This window comes from Miscanthus floridulus, chromosome 5 (genome assembly GCF_019320115.1).
Source record: "Miscanthus floridulus cultivar M001 chromosome 5, ASM1932011v1, whole genome shotgun sequence".
Classification (NCBI taxonomy): domain Eukaryota; kingdom Viridiplantae; phylum Streptophyta; class Magnoliopsida; order Poales; family Poaceae; genus Miscanthus; species Miscanthus floridulus.
This window is the reverse complement of record NC_089584.1, coordinates 16,266,416-16,282,871: the sequence shown is the minus strand read 5'-3', so window position 1 is coordinate 16,282,871 and position 16,456 is coordinate 16,266,416. Positions and strand designations below refer to the sequence as shown.

The 16,456-nt window shown below is 45.5% G+C and overlaps 1 protein-coding gene and 1 pseudogene across 1 annotated transcript; one reads left to right on the top strand and one right to left on the bottom strand.

Annotated features, from left to right (window-relative positions):
• Positions 1 to 2,785: 2,785 nt before the first annotated feature.
• Positions 2,786 to 3,306, top strand: LOC136451631 (uncharacterized; annotated as a pseudogene).
• A 22-nt stretch (positions 3,307 to 3,328) lies between these two features.
• On the bottom strand, positions 3,329 to 9,492 carry LOC136451630 (short-chain dehydrogenase TIC 32 B, chloroplastic-like). The gene is made up of 9 exons (XM_066452321.1): positions 9,188 to 9,492; positions 8,884 to 9,025; positions 5,239 to 5,470; positions 5,005 to 5,084; positions 4,770 to 4,923; positions 4,619 to 4,697; positions 4,144 to 4,228; positions 3,994 to 4,040; positions 3,329 to 3,845 (listed from the first exon to the last, which is right to left on the bottom strand). Exons 2-9 carry the CDS (start codon positions 8,999 to 9,001, stop codon positions 3,678 to 3,680), a joined length of 963 nt encoding a protein of 320 aa, XP_066308418.1. The 5' UTR covers positions 9,002 to 9,025; positions 9,188 to 9,492; the 3' UTR covers positions 3,329 to 3,677.
• Positions 9,493 to 16,456: the final 6,964 nt, after the last annotated feature.

The window sequence follows — 16,456 nt, the reverse complement described above, 5'->3', positions numbered from 1 at the left end:
GATCTTATCATCGCATATTACTTTGGAGAATTTCTGTCCACATTTCTTGTTGAACTATTTTGTATCGCATCCAGATATGACATGTAAGTGTTTTGTACCAGAACTCTTTTGTGTGCGTCCATTTCTTTCTAGTTTGACTAAGTGAGTGCCCGTGCTTTGCAACGGGGAAAAATAATGCCCTGACTTTGAACTTAACATATGTTGTACTATTACATCATGTCTAGTGCATTTCATTCACTCAAAGGGCAGCGGTTCTGAGGGAACAGAAGGGTCCACTTGTCGGCGCCGGATGGATTACTTGCTATCGCATGCAGGATTGGCCAGCGGGGTGACTGAGCAGTCCAATTTTTTCCCGGCAACGATACCCTTTGAGGCTTTTTAGTAGTAGAATTGATAATGTTCCATTTCAGGGTCGGGGAGATGCTCAATATCTATGCTGATCGGAGGTCTATTTTCGGTACAAGTTGCTGGGTGAAGGATGGAGGATGGCTGCCCATCGGATGAGAAGAACACTTGGGATTAAGGTAAGATGCCAACTCCTAATTTTTTTGATTTACTACACTATTCTTCAGTGGAAGTGCTAACTATTTTTTGGGTGATATTAGCCTTATGCTATTTAGCATGGTTGCCTTGGTTGTTACTGCCTGCCCACTGTGTGGTGAATATTCAATCAGGAAAATTAAGTGTTTAAATCATTTGGGACTTCATGTAATGATTGGGATTTTGTGAATACTCAATAGTGTCTTTTTGCCCTGCTTTTTTAACTCATTTGCAAGTGGTTTGTTTTCTGTTAGTATATAATTAGATACTTTCTATTCTAACATAAAAAAAAGTTTTTGGCACATTGCTGCTGACAGGAAAGTTCCTTTCTTATCACCTAGCGCATGGAGGCTAACTTTAATTTTGCTAATTGCTATATATGTATTTTTTTCATAACTTAACTCCTATATTTGAGCAGCCTTATCCTAGTTCTGCCGGATTTTTCATTGATCACTTATGCTATATAATCTGACCAGATGCACTTGCATATTTTATCAACTGATATCTGGAAACTTAAAAGTGTTGGGAATATTTCAAGCTGGAATCGGGAAGAATTGAACTCGTCTGTTTGCATGTGGGCATAAATTTTATTTTTCTTTGCTTAATTAATGGCATTCTTCAGCTGTTCTGATGACGCACAGTATTTATTCTGTGAGTGCTTTTACTTGTGTGTACAGGCTTGTAGCCCTAGTTCGCTAGAAACTTCATGCCCGCACATAATTTGTTTTTATTTGTTTGTTTCATGTATGTTCTAGTTTCCTTTTGCATTTTTGCACTTTTCTGTTTGAAAAAGGAAAGAAACTTGTATTATAATTACACATATGAATGTCATTGGTTGTGTTCGGCTGGCTTATTCGGCTGGCTGGGGCTGGCTGGGCCACTCAGCGGGGCACTGTTCACGTCCTGCCAGAACAGTATTTTCCTCTCACAACAATCAGCCGGAACAGTATTTTTCAGTCCTGCCGAACAGGCCCATTAGTTTTTGAAATGTCTGCATATGATTGCAAATTTTACTCCATTGTTATTCCCTTGTTTAGGGCTATGCTTACCTGCCTCAGCCTTTGGTGTGCACATTTCAGGAATTGTTGCCGAGTTGGGTTTGCAAAAAGCTGCTGGAGGATGGTGTTGGTGATCACAATACCGATGGACGACTGTAGGAAGCTCAGCTGAATGAAGAATCTCCTTTTGCTCAACTGATGTGGTTGATGTTTCTCTTCTGTAATATCTGTTGTTATGATGTAGACTGATGATGTACGTGATCAGCGAGGACAAAAGGTTCTAGGTGTGGAAGCTTTTATGGATCGGTGATTTTACAATTTTAATTTATGTCGGCTTCTATTTGACTACTGCTCTGTCATATTCATGAACTCAGTTTCTTTTTTGTGAAGGTCATAGCTCAGTTGTTATGTTGTTTATGACAATGATAACACTATTTGAAACCGGAATATTCATGTGGGTGGAGAAATCTTTTTATGGTTAGAAATTACAAAACCCACAGAATAACAACACAGACCAGTCAAATGCCGTCCACCATAGCAGTAGCACCTCAGCCAATTTTAGGCATAATTGCCAGGGACTGGTGTGGACGATTATTTGTTATGTTAGTGCTAAAGGCGGCAAAATCCTCCACATTGGCGATGCCATGTTAAAATTTTGTCAACGTTTGTACAGATTTTAAAAATATGCAAATTTTGTTGTCCAAAATATTTTGAAATCTGTCACAAGCTATCAGTATGTTCACTTGGTCGTAAACGATCATAAATTTCCAGCCAGAACAGTATTTTTCTCTCACACCAAACCAACCAACAGTAATAATCCACGATCGTATATGATCGTTTCAGCCCCGAACGAACAGGCTGTATCCTAATATTTCATGGCAAAATAGAGGTAAAATCACATTTGTACTTACAAAAGTAAGTGCTCTCGCTTTGCTCGGCTATCTGGCTCGGGCCCCCTGTCCAAGATTTCTGTGTAGAGAATGGGCCGGCCCGCGGCAGGCGAGCTCGCATGCTGAACTGTTACGTACACAGCCCACTAGAGGTCCAGAGACGGTGGGGCCCACGTAGCCTGCCTGCGGAGCCGGAGCAGGCAAGTGCCACCGGTCACCTGCTCTCCCGCCAAATCCTCTTCTTCACCCACCCAAACCACGGAACCAGAACCCAGCCGCTCCCGCTCCGGTAATAAACCTCGCACCGCGCGCGCGAGCTCTCCGACGATCCTCGCTACCGGTCGGACGGGCACCTCCATGGCGTTCCCGTTCCCCTCCCTCTCCCTCGCGGGCCTCCTCGCGCGGCGCGCGCTGCTGCTCTACGCTGCCACGTGGACGGCAGTGGCCACCACGGCCGTGGCCGTGGCGGCGTTCGCGCCGGAGCTCGCCTTCGTCTGGGCGGTCGGGCCCGGGGCGGCCGCTCTCCCGGGCGTGCCCGGGCACCACCACCGGCGGCGACGGCGGCGTGTTCACCGTCGGCCTGCCGCTCGACGGGACGCCGTGTGCGTGCCCGCCGGCATGTTCGGACGGGCAAAGCCCGACGTCATCGTGCCCCTCGTGTTCGCCGTCGTCGTGGTAACCGGCGCCGTCTGGTTCACCACGGCCGTTGGGGTGTGGGAAGGATGAACATGACGACGAGCCATCTTCTCCGGCGGTTTTTCTTGAACAAGTATAGGCTGTGTCTGTGTGATTCTCGATCTGTTTACATACATGAAGCAGTAATTTTTGTGGTGTATATATGATGATATGAATCTTGAATCTTTTCTTCTAGTGTCAATGGCAAGACAGCAGGGATGTTCAGAATGTAACAACACAAGAGCTGTATTCACAATTCAGATGCTGAACCAAATAACAAAAAGGAACCAAACACTGATGGGAACCGAACGTTTCAGGCAGGCACAACTCTGAATTTCAAGCCAGAACTGAGCTGCATGTATATCGAACAGATATTAACAGCGCTACAAGTTGATCTTTGCCACACCAGACTAATTAATCTAGGAAAGCAAGCAGACTTTATTTCTGAACACCACGAGGTCCAGCCATCGCTCAGGTTCCTAATAACCACTGCTACATATTAACCAGTCATCACTCACACCACCAGATGCCAAGTAGGAACAGAACATTTCTCTGATCCAGCTCTTTTTGGCTCTCATTTCGCAGACTTGATCAGCTCCTCGCTGAAGTCCCAGAGTTGCTTCGCCAACTCCTCGCTCCTCGCCAGTTTGCTCGTCTTCTCCACGTTGCAGTCAGCAAAGTATTTTCCTGTCACTCCCTTGAGTTGTGGGTTCAGTCCAGCATAACAAGTAGTTGCGGCTCCCTGAAAAATGCATAATACAAAATTTCAGAACACAAGTTGCGAAATAATATTAGATTCATTACTTTCACCATGTGACGATGTTTTTTTTAATGTTGTCGCTATCAACAAACTGGCTACAAACATGAAATGCAAAGATCTGGTTCCAAACCTGGGGTACATTCTTCCACAGTATGTAAGTGGCAACCTGAAGCACCTCTGCAAGAGAAAACAAGGTGCTTCAGAACATTATCAGAAGATAAGTGCTCCTAGACCTGAGAACATATATTCTCTGTGACAAAACAAGAAAAAGAGAGCATACTCATGAGAACAAAGGAGTGCCTCATCAAATTGGTCATGATCAATCCAGGATGGACACTGTTAACTGTGATGTTTGCTCCTTCTTCCTGTTTACAAACATATAAATAATGATGCGTCAGAACAGGATCCTGAAGGATGGCTCATACTTTGAGAAACAGGAGTAAGTTTCAGAGTTTTAACCAGTGTAAGCCTACATCACAACCATGAATTTTGATACATAGGTAAAAGGGAACGATATCATATAATTTATGGACGTCATGTTGATATGTATCAAGATCCCTAAGGATCTGAAGTTATCTAAATCCCAAAGTTTGCAATGGCTATTGCTTACTAGTTGCCCCTTACAGTTAGGGCCTCATGATAGTGAAGCAGGCCAAAGCATCAGGGCCATGATGGACAAATTGTTTCTCTTCAGGTTTGTATCCTTCCCGAAAGAGTAATAAACATGGATAATGTTAGGTACCACAAAAAATTACCTTCAGCCTTCTAGAGAGCTCCTTCGCATGCAGTAAGTTTGCCAGCTTAGACTGTCCATAAGCCATTTTGTCGTTGTATCTGCCAATAAAAGATCATTACTTGCAGTTCAATCAACAGTCAATTCCTACAAAGAACCATAAATACACATACATTTTCTCATCGTTGAGTTTATCAAAGTCAATTCCCTTTGGATAAGTATGGTGGTGGGCAACTGATGACAAGTTCACAATGCGACCCTCAATACCCGTAGACTTGGCAGTGGCTTTCATAGTATCAAGGAGGAGATTTGTAAGCAGAAAGTGTCCTGATAAAACAAAAGTCAGTACCGGACAATGAGACTCATTTTAGCTGTTTTAAGTAAGACATGTTGTTAGTGAGAGAATACCAAGATGATTGGTCGCAAATTGCATCTCAACCCCATCTTTAGACAGCTGGAAAGGGCAGAACATCACACCTGCATTATTTCTGTGGAACAGAAAAGGATTCCTCATTCAGTGCAAAGAGGAAAGCACTAAAATTGGCGAATATGCATATAAGCTGGAGATAAATTTAACCAAAGCAAAGCAAACTTCATGTATATCAAAGAAAAACAAGCATAACAAGAGGTGAAGAGGGTTACATCAGGATGTCCAGAGGAAGTTTCATCGAGTTGAACTGGTCCGCGAAAGCCCTGACAGACTTGAGGGAGCTGAGGTCAAGCTTCAGAACATCAATGCGTGCTGTTGGGTTCTTCTCCATGATGGTCTTCCTTGCTTCTGATGCAGCTTCTGTGTTTCTAGCAGCAATGACCACATGGGCTCCTCTCAGGGCGAAGACTCTTGAGGTCTCCAGACCAATGCCACTAGCTCCTCCTGATATATGTCAAAAAAATACAAGTTTCAATAGAATTAGGAAATCAATAGATTTTTGACATCTTGGAAATGAGTGCTTGTTGTGATTGACTTTAATTTTACTTAACTATAAATGATGGCAGTAAAAACTGTAAAAGGAATGCTTACAAACTTGAGGAAAAGAAATGAAATATCCTAAGCCACATGAATAAGAAACAAAAACCCACAGTTCATGAATAAGAAATATTAATCACTGCTAATACATATTTCCTCTAACCCCTAATCCAATAAGGCCACTTATAAGGAGTCAGTTTAACAATGCATTAGCCATTTTCGTTTTGATTTAAGATAAATGAAGGGGCTCATGAACTGAAGCATAACACCAAACAGCAACTGTAGCCAAAATCATAAAACAAAACCAACAGGGGAAATAATAAGGGCTAAAGCTGCTAAAATAACACAAACGATAAGAAAATAGTGCAGAAACTGCTGTAATGGTAAAATCCCAATGCGACCTCCCTTTTAATCCAACCTTGGGCTTCCTGAGCATTCATACACCCTTGACCAAAAATTCAGAACTACTCTTGTCGGGTTCATAAACCCGGGGTCCCTCGGGGACCGACTTCTGCACCAAGGCTCGGCCCAAGAGTCTAAAAACAACAGGGCAAAGGAACGGTCCAGCAACCGACCGGAAGGCCAGGCCCAAGAAGAGCAACGCCCGCTCGTCAGCTACTTCGGCCCACCTATCCGACCGGAGCGCTCGATTCAGGCTCCAGCCGTCTCCGGACAGCCTCTCCGATCGGAAGGCCTGCCCCAAGCCCTACTTCTGACTCCGACCCCGCGTCCCTCCGACCGGGGCTCGTAAGAACCCTGCTCACCGCTCTTCTCCGACCGGTGCACTCAGAGCCGACTGGAGCCATCCGACCGGGGACGCCCGTTCGGTAGGAACCAGAAGGCGTGTGGAGAAAGGCAAGACAAGGCTCACAAGTCAAAACCACTATACCAGGGATCATACCATGCACGGAACAGTACTCTACAGCCACCCTGACACAAACAGTATTGTAGGCGTCGGCATCTCCCTCTACAGTATTGTAGGGGCCGCTAAAACTCCCATACGGTAAGACCCCCCACGCATCTCTGGACATCGATAGCGGTATGGGCACCAGGATTTACCGTACCGGGTGAACATAGCGAGACTCCTCACATGCCTCTAGGCATCAAACAGTATTTACAGGTATCGACGTCCACCATCCCTGAAAAAGGCAGCACGACCTCCCGTGTGCATCTGACATTCTACAGCGACATCAACAGTATTGTAGGCGCCCACCATTATCTGGTAGCCGCCGGTGTGGGCAACAAGGCTCAGTAAGCGTGGACAACAAGGCTCGGTAGCATACGCACCATTTCCCTCTCACTTGTAAAGCCGTCCCCTTCATCTATAAAAGGGGGTGCGCTTCCTCCAACAAAAGAGACCGATCGATCCAAACTCAGTTCCTTTAGATTCATTAGTCCAATAGCTCACAACCACTGAACCGCCAAGTTCAAATCTCAAGCTCATAGTGGAGTCCCCATCGCTCTCGGCCCTTCCGACCAGAACCAACCGGGCCTCTGGTTCACCCCATCTTTCTCCTTCTTGTTTGTAACTCCATAGCAAATTTCGAGCACCTGGGCTCAGGAATAAAGTCACCGACCGACCCTGACTGGACGTAGGGCACGTTGCCTGAACCAGTATAAATCCTGTGTCATTGAGTGCTAGGCCACCTCCGATCACAACGTACAGCAAAACTACAAATATTCACTAGTTTGTCACTTTCTGCACCGACAACTCTACTTTCATACATTCCAAGTTCCCAACAAACATAAGTGGTAATGGCATCAAATTTACTCCACTATAAAAAAATCCCAACAAAGCTTCATGTCTCTCCTTCTCTACCAACAATTTCATTATCAATTTTGAAATCAGTAAATGAATCCTTGTCAACTAAATATATGTGTGTATTGACCTTTTATTTGAAAATCAACACACTAATCTGAAGTCTTTTAGGAAATTTTCCATGCAAGAATGAACATTACTGGGATTGATTTTTAATAAATGCAAATAATCAACGCACAACTAAGGGAAAAGGAATAGGCGTTCCAACTTTTTTGTGAAGTTAAGCGAACAACTGAGCCCTCAAAATACTATAGTGAAATGAAAAAAGATAGAAGATGATAGCCATCTAACTGAAAGGATCCTGCATTGTTGACTTCATTATACTTCCCACTATATGAAACAACATTGAAGTGAGAAATTATGTGCCAGAAAAGAAGAGATGGAAATGTGCTCCAGTTCACAAATTGTGGTTTCATCAGAATAATGATAGAGACATTGGTGCAGGTTGTTGCTGCCACGTCATCTCAGTTCCCAACAACTTTTTTTTTGCACATAGAGAATATATACTGAAAACAAGGTACTTAAGACTTATATAGGAAGTCAACAAACTAGTTCAATATAATGTTGATTTTATATTACCACTGGTGAGACACGGGCAACAACAACAACAACAACAAAGCCTTTAAGTCCCAAACAAGTTGGGGTAGGCAATTCTGATAAAAATATATCAAACAACCATGAAAACAAAAGATCCATTGCAACAAAAGCAGGTACAGTTGCCAGTAGGTTCTTCGAAAAAGAACAGACAACATTACACTATGGACAAATGATTCAAGGCCACACAAAAATGATTGTGCCAAAGGACCACGTGGGCCCAAGCTCAAACTCTCCTTTTGCACACAGAAAGGAAGAAATATCCATCTATCAGAAAAAAGTAAAAAGATAAATCCATCATCCCACTGTAATGTAACCAGAGTGTTGAATAGGAAACCATCATCTAATATAATAGCTTTTACTCTCTTTTTTCTCGAACTAGACTGGAGATGTTAGTTGTTAGTTATAGTTCACAGGAAAACTTGGCGTACATCTCAACATTCACTAGTGCAGTTGTGAGAAAGCTAGTGGCAACAAGTTGTTGACAGTCAATTTCGTACACTAAGATATCACTGCAAACTCATAAATCTAAACTGTAAACTCGACCATCGAATAGTTCACAAAAAACAACGACCAGTACAGTTGCGAGAAAACCCAGTGACAACATGTAACCAGCAATTAAATCAGGGGTGCGCATCTGACCTGCGACGCAAATTAGTAGTGGCAGGTGAAGATCTACCCACACCTCCTTATCAAGCGCCCAAAAAGGGAAGTTGTCGAGAATCTAAAGCAGCGGCAATCACAGAGGAAATAAAACCGGCTAATTTCAATTTCATCAAGTCAAGCAACATAACAGCAGGAAGCACCACACATTCACCAACGCAAGAAACAGTATGTTCTAGCATCATCATCATTATAGAAGAGGAATCTTCTTTTCTACGAATCTGCCGGTGGTTTAACGGATTACCTGTGATAACGACGGTGAGGCGGCTGGCATCGACGCCGTCGGTGACCTGCTCCGCCGTGGACGCGGACCCGAACCCGCTGGCGCCCGCCTTGCCGGTGATGAGCGAGAGGATACCCATCGCCGCCGACTGAATTCTCGTTCTCTACTCCAGTAAAGAACGATCCGAACCCCCGGCCCAACCGAAGCAAGCCAAGAAGAGAACGAAAACAAGAGGTGAGCCAACGAAGCCGTAGTAGATATAGATAGACAACCAAGAAGTGCAAGAATCACAGAAATCTCGGCAATGCCGGCACCACCGCCGCACCTCGACTTGTTTATTGCGGCGGGAAGTGGAGCGGAGGGCGGAAACGGGAGCGGGCGTGCATGGGAAGAGGGCAGAGGGAGAGGGGTGATGTTATTTATGGTTGGGGGACGCGGGTAACAGTTTGGTTGGGGAGTGAGCGCAACGCCAACGCGGGCGCGGGGCGGGGAGGGGAGGGGAGGGAGACGGAGAGCACGGAGGCGGCCGGCCGGAAAGGGATTGGACTCCGATCTGCTGGTGCGAGCTGGCCCTGCCTCTCTCACATGAACTAGCAGCAGTATTTTTTTTACAAATCAGCAACCATATGAATTTTACAAACCAGCAAAAATATGAACCGAATAGGCTGCTTGTCTGGGACACCAGGGGACAGAGAGCTCTCTAGGAACAGAGAGGATAATGAAATGTCTTCGATTTTTTGTTTCACCGTGAAAGAAAAGAAAAGAGTTTCAGAGTTCAGACCGAGAACCACCACATGAGAATTCCTTTCGTTGGGCCTGTTGGTTTATCTACTTATAAGTTAAAAAGTGAAATAAGTGACTGATTTTGTCAAATACCATCAACTTATAAGTCACCTCTGCTTATAAGAAATAAGCTGGTTCACCCCTGCTTAAAACTTATAAGCCACCCTTTTTTCACGTGGAGCCCACACCTTTGATTTAACAGGCTTGAGCTTATAAGTCATCTACAACCAAACATGCATGACTTATAAATCACTGGTTTTCAGTCACCTAACTTAATAAGTCACCTGACTTATGGAAACCAACCAGGGCCTTACAGCGGGAGGAGCTGTTCATGAATCACGTGACTCCTCGCTCCGTGTGAGTTGTTATCCTGTCTCCAACGACACTATCCTCCAACGACACATATTTCATATTTGGGGAGCGCTATACGTAAAGGGTTTAATGTCTATTTTTAGTCTTTTTCAACCACAAGACCTAAAAGAGAACTCTTTCTACAAATGAGTCTCTAAGAAAGAGGATATTCAGATTTGGGTTATACCTCTCCTAACAAAATAAGTCTTCTATATTGGTATTCTGTTGGAGACCTATTTTGAATTTGGATCTCCTATTAGAGACAGCCTAAGAAGAGTTTATTTAAACAGATGATTAGGGATAAGCACATTTTTTAAACACGGATTGAAGTCACGCATTAAGATTTATAAGTCGGTCATAATCTTTTTCTCACTTGGTTCCTATTTGAACAACGTAGTGGATACATGATCTATAGAGAAACAATGTACAGAGTAATAAACCGATCAATTATATTAATGGCGTGTTTGGTTGGTAATAACGATTCTCCGAGCCGTAATCCCTGCAAAACCACTCTAGCTCTTACAGAAACAGAAAACACTATTTTTCACTTGAGAAGCAGTTACCTCTCTCCGAAAATGTTTCTTAGATATATTGAATCCCTCTTAAACGTACCCTAAGGTGTTGTATTAGTTCTCCTTTGCCTATATTAGAACATATTAATGTTGACTTTTGATATGTATAGTTATTTTATGACAGAGGAAATATAAACTTATAAACTAGTGTTATCATAAGTGTTCAACGGTAAACGGTTGGTCACTTGTTGTTTAGCCATCATTCGGCCTAAATAGACACTCAGATAGATAAAACTGTTGTTTAAACGGGCTAAACAACTGATTAAATGAAAACGATGTACCACTTTATGATGTTTAAATTATGTATAAATGGGCTAAACAACCGTTTTAGACTATCAGCCGTATAAACACATACGTGGTACTGGGTTTGCCATTGTTTTGGTCGCTAGTAGTTTAGAGAGAACAGTATGGATATTATTTTCAGATAATTCTCCATTGTTTTAGGCTACGTTGCGTGCATCTCACGTTTTGGATCATGGATTATGTTTCTGATTTATGTCTTTGGTTAAATGATGAATTGTCTGCTCCGGTCGAACATGACAAAAGAAAATGAATTACGTATACATGTATGTATGCGTATGTAGCACACTTCACTAAGGAGAAGATAGAATCATAGCAAATGAAATTTCTAATTCAGCTTAGAGAAACAAAAGAATGAACATCAAGTGTTATAGTATAATTCTGAATACTCTAAAAAAAGAAAGGAGGGAGGTGGTGGGAGAGAGAAAAACTTTTGAATATATAGAATCGCAAAGGAGCAACAACGAGGGAACACACGTATTACCTGTGGTCACTAGATTTCATCCCATCATCGTGGAGAGAGAGAGAGAGAGGCACCAGGCATGTATGGGCTCTGTTGGCCTGATGCATAAGCTGAAGCTATTTTATTGTGAGAGAAAAATATTGTAGATTCTAACTGATAAGCCGGCTGATAAGTTCAAATGAACGGGGCCCATTTCTAATCCACAGGGGCGATAGGGCAAGGCCGAATTTTTTACTATTTGGCTCTTTTTCGAAAGTTTCTCTCAAATAGACCCCTGGCGGAAAGAATTCCGGAAATTGACCCTTGGCTCGGCGCCAGAGTGACTGGCGCCGAGCTCAGTGTCACGGTCACTGGCGCCGAGGTCTTGGGCACGGGGAAATGGCCTGCCAGGGGCTCGGCGCCAGAGTGACTAGCGCCGAGCTCGGCGCCGTAGATCTTGGCGTCGAGCTCGGCGCCAGTCACTCTGGCGCCGAGCCCCTAAATATCTACCGGCCGCCGTTCTTCTTCTCCATCTCGCCCTAGCCGCTCCTGCCCGCGCCGTCGCCGCTCCACCGCCGCGCCGCGCTCGCGCCCGCCCGCGCCGAGCACGCTCCGCGCCGTGCCTGCCCACGCCACGGCCAAGCCCGCCCGCGCCGCTGCTGCTCCGCCGGCCGAGCCCGCGCCCTCGCCGCGTCGCGCCGCCGCCGCCGCTCCCTCGCCCGAGCCCGCACCGCGCCGCCGTGCCCTCGCGCTGTTGCCCTGTTGGTTGGCTGCAGCGCCGAGCCGCCACGCCCTCCACCGTCGTCCTCGCCTTTGTCTCCACCGGTGGCCTCGGCCTCGCCCCGCCTTGCCCCCTCCACCGCCGGCCTCACCCCGCCTTGCCGACGTCCACCGCCGCCCTCGCCTCGCCCCGCCTCCCGCGCCCGTCGAGCCGGTCTCGTCCGCGCGGAGCGCCGGGCACCCCGCGACCGCCGCGCGCCACCTCTGTCGTTGGCCGCGCCACCACAGGCCCGGATCTTCGCCTTGACCTACGCCCATCGTCCGTCGACCCGAAAAGGTAAAAAATATGAATATGCAATGTACCTATTTAGTTGGTGTATGTTATTTTACTAGTTATACTGTGATGACTTAGTTAGTTGATTTAGTGAGATATATATGTAGATAGATAGAAACATAGATACATTAGTAAATAGATATAGTTAGATAGCTACTTAGATATGTAGTTATATTTGTAGTTAACTACATATGATCTTGCTATTTAGTGAGTACACTATAAATATATACGTAGTTATTATCATGATTACTTAGTTTGTAGTTAGAAAGTACTTGTTAGGTACTATCTATCGTCTAATTTGGACTAAAGGACATGTGTTTCGTTACGTTTTTAAATAGATGGACAACCTAGTGACCATATATCATGGAGGCACGGTTGAAAGCGATCGTTATGGATATGTTGAGTTTCTTGACATGCAAAGCGTGCCTGTGCTATTCAATGATAGGCCTTCATTTAGTGAGATGGTTGCAAGGGCTCGGGAGGAGCTGCATTGCTTTGGAGATGATGACATTGCAGTTGATGGTGTACTGCACCTAGGTTGTCCTCCGAACATCTTCAGGCGAATGATCTCAATTGGTTGTGCGGATCAGTGGGACAACTATGTGAGATCGGCTATGAAGAGCCAGCTGCAATGTTTGGACGTGGTTGTTCGTCGGGTGTTAGTTGATCCAATCCCTCATGGGTTTACCCCAGCAATGGATCATCCGGCACACATCGACCCTCCCGTTCCGGAACCTTACCTGCATGTGCAGATTGCGCCTACGGTTCCTGATGCTCAATCTGCCCCCAATGCGTTATTTGGAGATGGTTGTCATACTCATGTTTTCGTGGCAGATCCTCCTTATGAGATCCCTTTGACACAGAATCATCCGAGTAAGTGTCTTAACCGCATGGTTTTTGGGAGCTTATCCCGTTCCTTACATCTATTTCTTTCATTCTTTCCTCATTTCTGTAATGACGTTGCAGGAGACATTCCTGAGAATATGGATGTGCCCCATGTTGCTGCGCAAGTGCACTTTGGAGATGGATTTCGTGGCTCCAATAATGTTGAAATTATGAATGATTCGGAGCCATATGAGATGGCTAGGGCTCTTGATTCTGATGATGATCGTCCTGTTGGAGAGCTGACGGAGAGTGATGTTGAGATGATGAGGCGTATCTTTCCCGACCGCCGTGATCCTAGAGTTCATGAGTTTAGTGATCTTGCTCATTCTGATCTAGGCGTTTGTAGAAGGACAGTGATGATGAGCTCCTAGAAGCTCCTGAGGCCGGTCCTAACATGGTAATTGAGGAGGGGAGGGTGTTCAATGACCTCCCTGCTTTGAAGAGGTGGTTGCAGGCTTTTGCAGTGATACGAAAGAGGCCTTATAGGGTATTGCATTCATATGTGGAGCGTCGTTACATAGTTGTGTGTGACAAGGAACGCTGCCCATGGAGGGTTTGTGCAAGGAAGCAACAGGTGACCGGAAAATGGAAGATCACAAAAGTTGTTGGGCCACACAATTGTGCTGACCATGAGCTGACACTGAGGCATCGGCAGTTGACATCTACCCTCATTGCCAAGCGGTTGATGGGAATTTTGCAGGGAGAACCCAACATGAAGGTGAGAACAATTATCAGGACCGTTGAGGCGTTGTATGGAGGATATGTGATAACTTATGGTAAAGCATGGAAGGCTAAGCAGCGAGCGTGGAAGATGATATATGGGGACTAGGGAGGATGGGTATGAGCAGCTGCCAGTTCTTTTCAATGCAATCAAAGCGGTGAATCCAGGCATGCATTATGAGTACATCCCAAAACCTAATGCATGGAAGGATGGGAGGCAGATATTTTTCCGTGCCTTCTGGTGCTTTCCTCAGTGTGTCGAGGCCTTTAGGCACTGTCGTCCTATCTTCTCCATTGATGGTACGTTCTTGATTGGCAAATACCAGGGCACACTTCTTATAGCCATATCCTGTGACGCGAACAACAAGTTGGTTCCTTTGGCATTTGCTTTGGTTGAGAAGGAGAACAATGACAGTTGGGGATGGTTCTTGAGGCTAGTCCGGATACACGTGGTTGGCCCTGGCAGGGAGGTTGGCATCATATCTGATAGGCATCAGGGCATACTTAATGCTGTGCGAGAGTAGTTAGAGGGGTATGCACCTTTGCACCATCGTTGGTGTACTCGACACCTTGTCGAGAATCTACTACTGGAAGGACGGTGTCAAGAAAAACTTTGATCTGTTCCAGGAGGCTGCTCGATAGCTTGAGGACAAGTACTTTAGGGAAAAGTTGGAGCAGGTCAGAACCGCATCAAATGCAGAAGGTAGACAATGGCTCACAGGTTTGATGAGGGATTTGGAGAAATGGACGAGAGCTCATGACGACGGTGGCTGGAGGTACGAGTTTCAGTGCAGCAACATGGCAGAGTCATTCAATAAGTTGCTATTGGGGATACGTGGTATGCCCGTGAATGCAATTGTTCAATTCACCTTCTATAAGCTTGTTGCCTGGTTCAACGATAGACACTGCCCATGCATTGCAGTTGAGGAGTGATGGAGAGATATGGGCTCCGAAACCAAAGGCACACCTAGAGAAGGCAAGAGAAAGGGCTGGCACACATGAGGTTGCATGCTTTGACCATGCCACAGGGACTTATCAGGTCGAGCATAGGGGCGGTACAACATCCGACGGTGAGGTCCGAGAGTCGAGGATACATGTGGTTGTCCTCTAAGATTTCAAGTGCACTTGATGGTAAACCAAGGCAATACCACTTTGTATGTTCGCATTTGGTGGCAGCAGCTAGGCATCGCAACTATAATATCAGAGAGGAGGATACCTCACGAGTTCAGTGTCAACACGCTTGTGAACACATGGAGCCCCCGCTTCGTGCCTTTCCAGGACCCTAGAGAGTGGCCTCCATATGATGGGCCGAAGTACATTGCGGATCTAGCTTACCGTTGGAACAAGCATGGATCAAGGCAGAGGACGAGGCATAGGATGGTTATGGATCAGATATCCAGAAGAACTAGGCATGGGAGAGGAACTCCATTTGTTACTGATCCTGAGCAGTACGAGTGCGGCAAGTGCGGTAGACTTGGCCACAACTCACGAAGTTGCCATTGGCAGATTAGTGAGGTAGGACTATTGGTTTATAGTATTATTTTATATTTGTCTTATCATATATTTAATTATGCATGTCTCAATTTATGCTTGTATTTGTGTCAATTACTTATACATTTATAAGTTCATGTTTCATTGTACATTGCAATTCTAATTCATTCACTTTTTTGTAGGATGGAGCAATTCCACCTGCTCGACCCGACGTACGAGGAGACCCACCGAGGACGTCTCAGTTGCGCTGGGGTAGGTAATAATCTATAAGTTTTATTCATACATGTGTTCGTGAAGTAACATGTGACTATGTTATATTCGATGCAGGACCTTCCGCACCTTCGTTCTAGGACCCACAGTGGGTTCTTGGACATTCGGTACGACGATAGGTACACTCCTTTCCTGCAAAGAGCTGGCCTAGATGTCATCTCCTTTCAGGTTCGTCGTGGGTTGCCCAAGTTCAACTCAGCGGCGATAACTGCGTTGGTAGACAGGTATTAAAGTGAATCATTGCCTCCATTCATGGCCATTTGTTCATGCGATTGACTTTTTGACAAGTAATCTTGCTTGGTCTTAAATATAGGTGGCTGCCGGAGACTCACAGCTTCCACCTACCTTTCGGGGAGATGACAGTCTCACTTCAGGACTGTCAGAAGATGCTAGGCCTAAGGATTCATGGGAACCCAGTCACCGGGCAGTGCAGGTCAGAGAGCTGGAGAGCACGAGTGGAGGCCTTCCTTGGGCGTGAGCTTGGCGAGCAAGGGGCTCGCACTTCTAGAGTTCCCATCTCATGGCTACGTACAGAGTTCGCATAGTGCCCCGAGGAGGATAGATGAGGAGACGGTTGGGTACTACTACCGGGCGTGGATCCTACACCTTTTTGCTTGCGTTCTCTTTCCCGACACGACGGGTGACAATGCGTCCTAGATGTGGATCCACTTGCCTTAGTGACTGGGACCAGGCGGGTTCAGTACAGCTGGGGCTCTATAGTCTTGT

Excerpts from the sequence above, each read along its gene's own strand:
- LOC136451630 (XM_066452321.1), bottom strand. The coding sequence starts at position 9,001 with ATGGGTATCCTCTCGCTCATCACCGGCAAGGCGGGCGCCAGCGGGTTC. Across the intron at positions 5,085-5,238 it reads CTTCCTCTGGACATCCTGAT|AAATAATGCAGGTGTGATGT; the intron begins GTAACCCTCTTC and ends TCTGTTCCACAG. Across the intron at positions 4,041-4,143 it reads GCACTCCTTTGTTCTCATGA|AGGTGCTTCAGGTTGCCACT; the intron begins GTATGCTCTCTT and ends TTTCTCTTGCAG.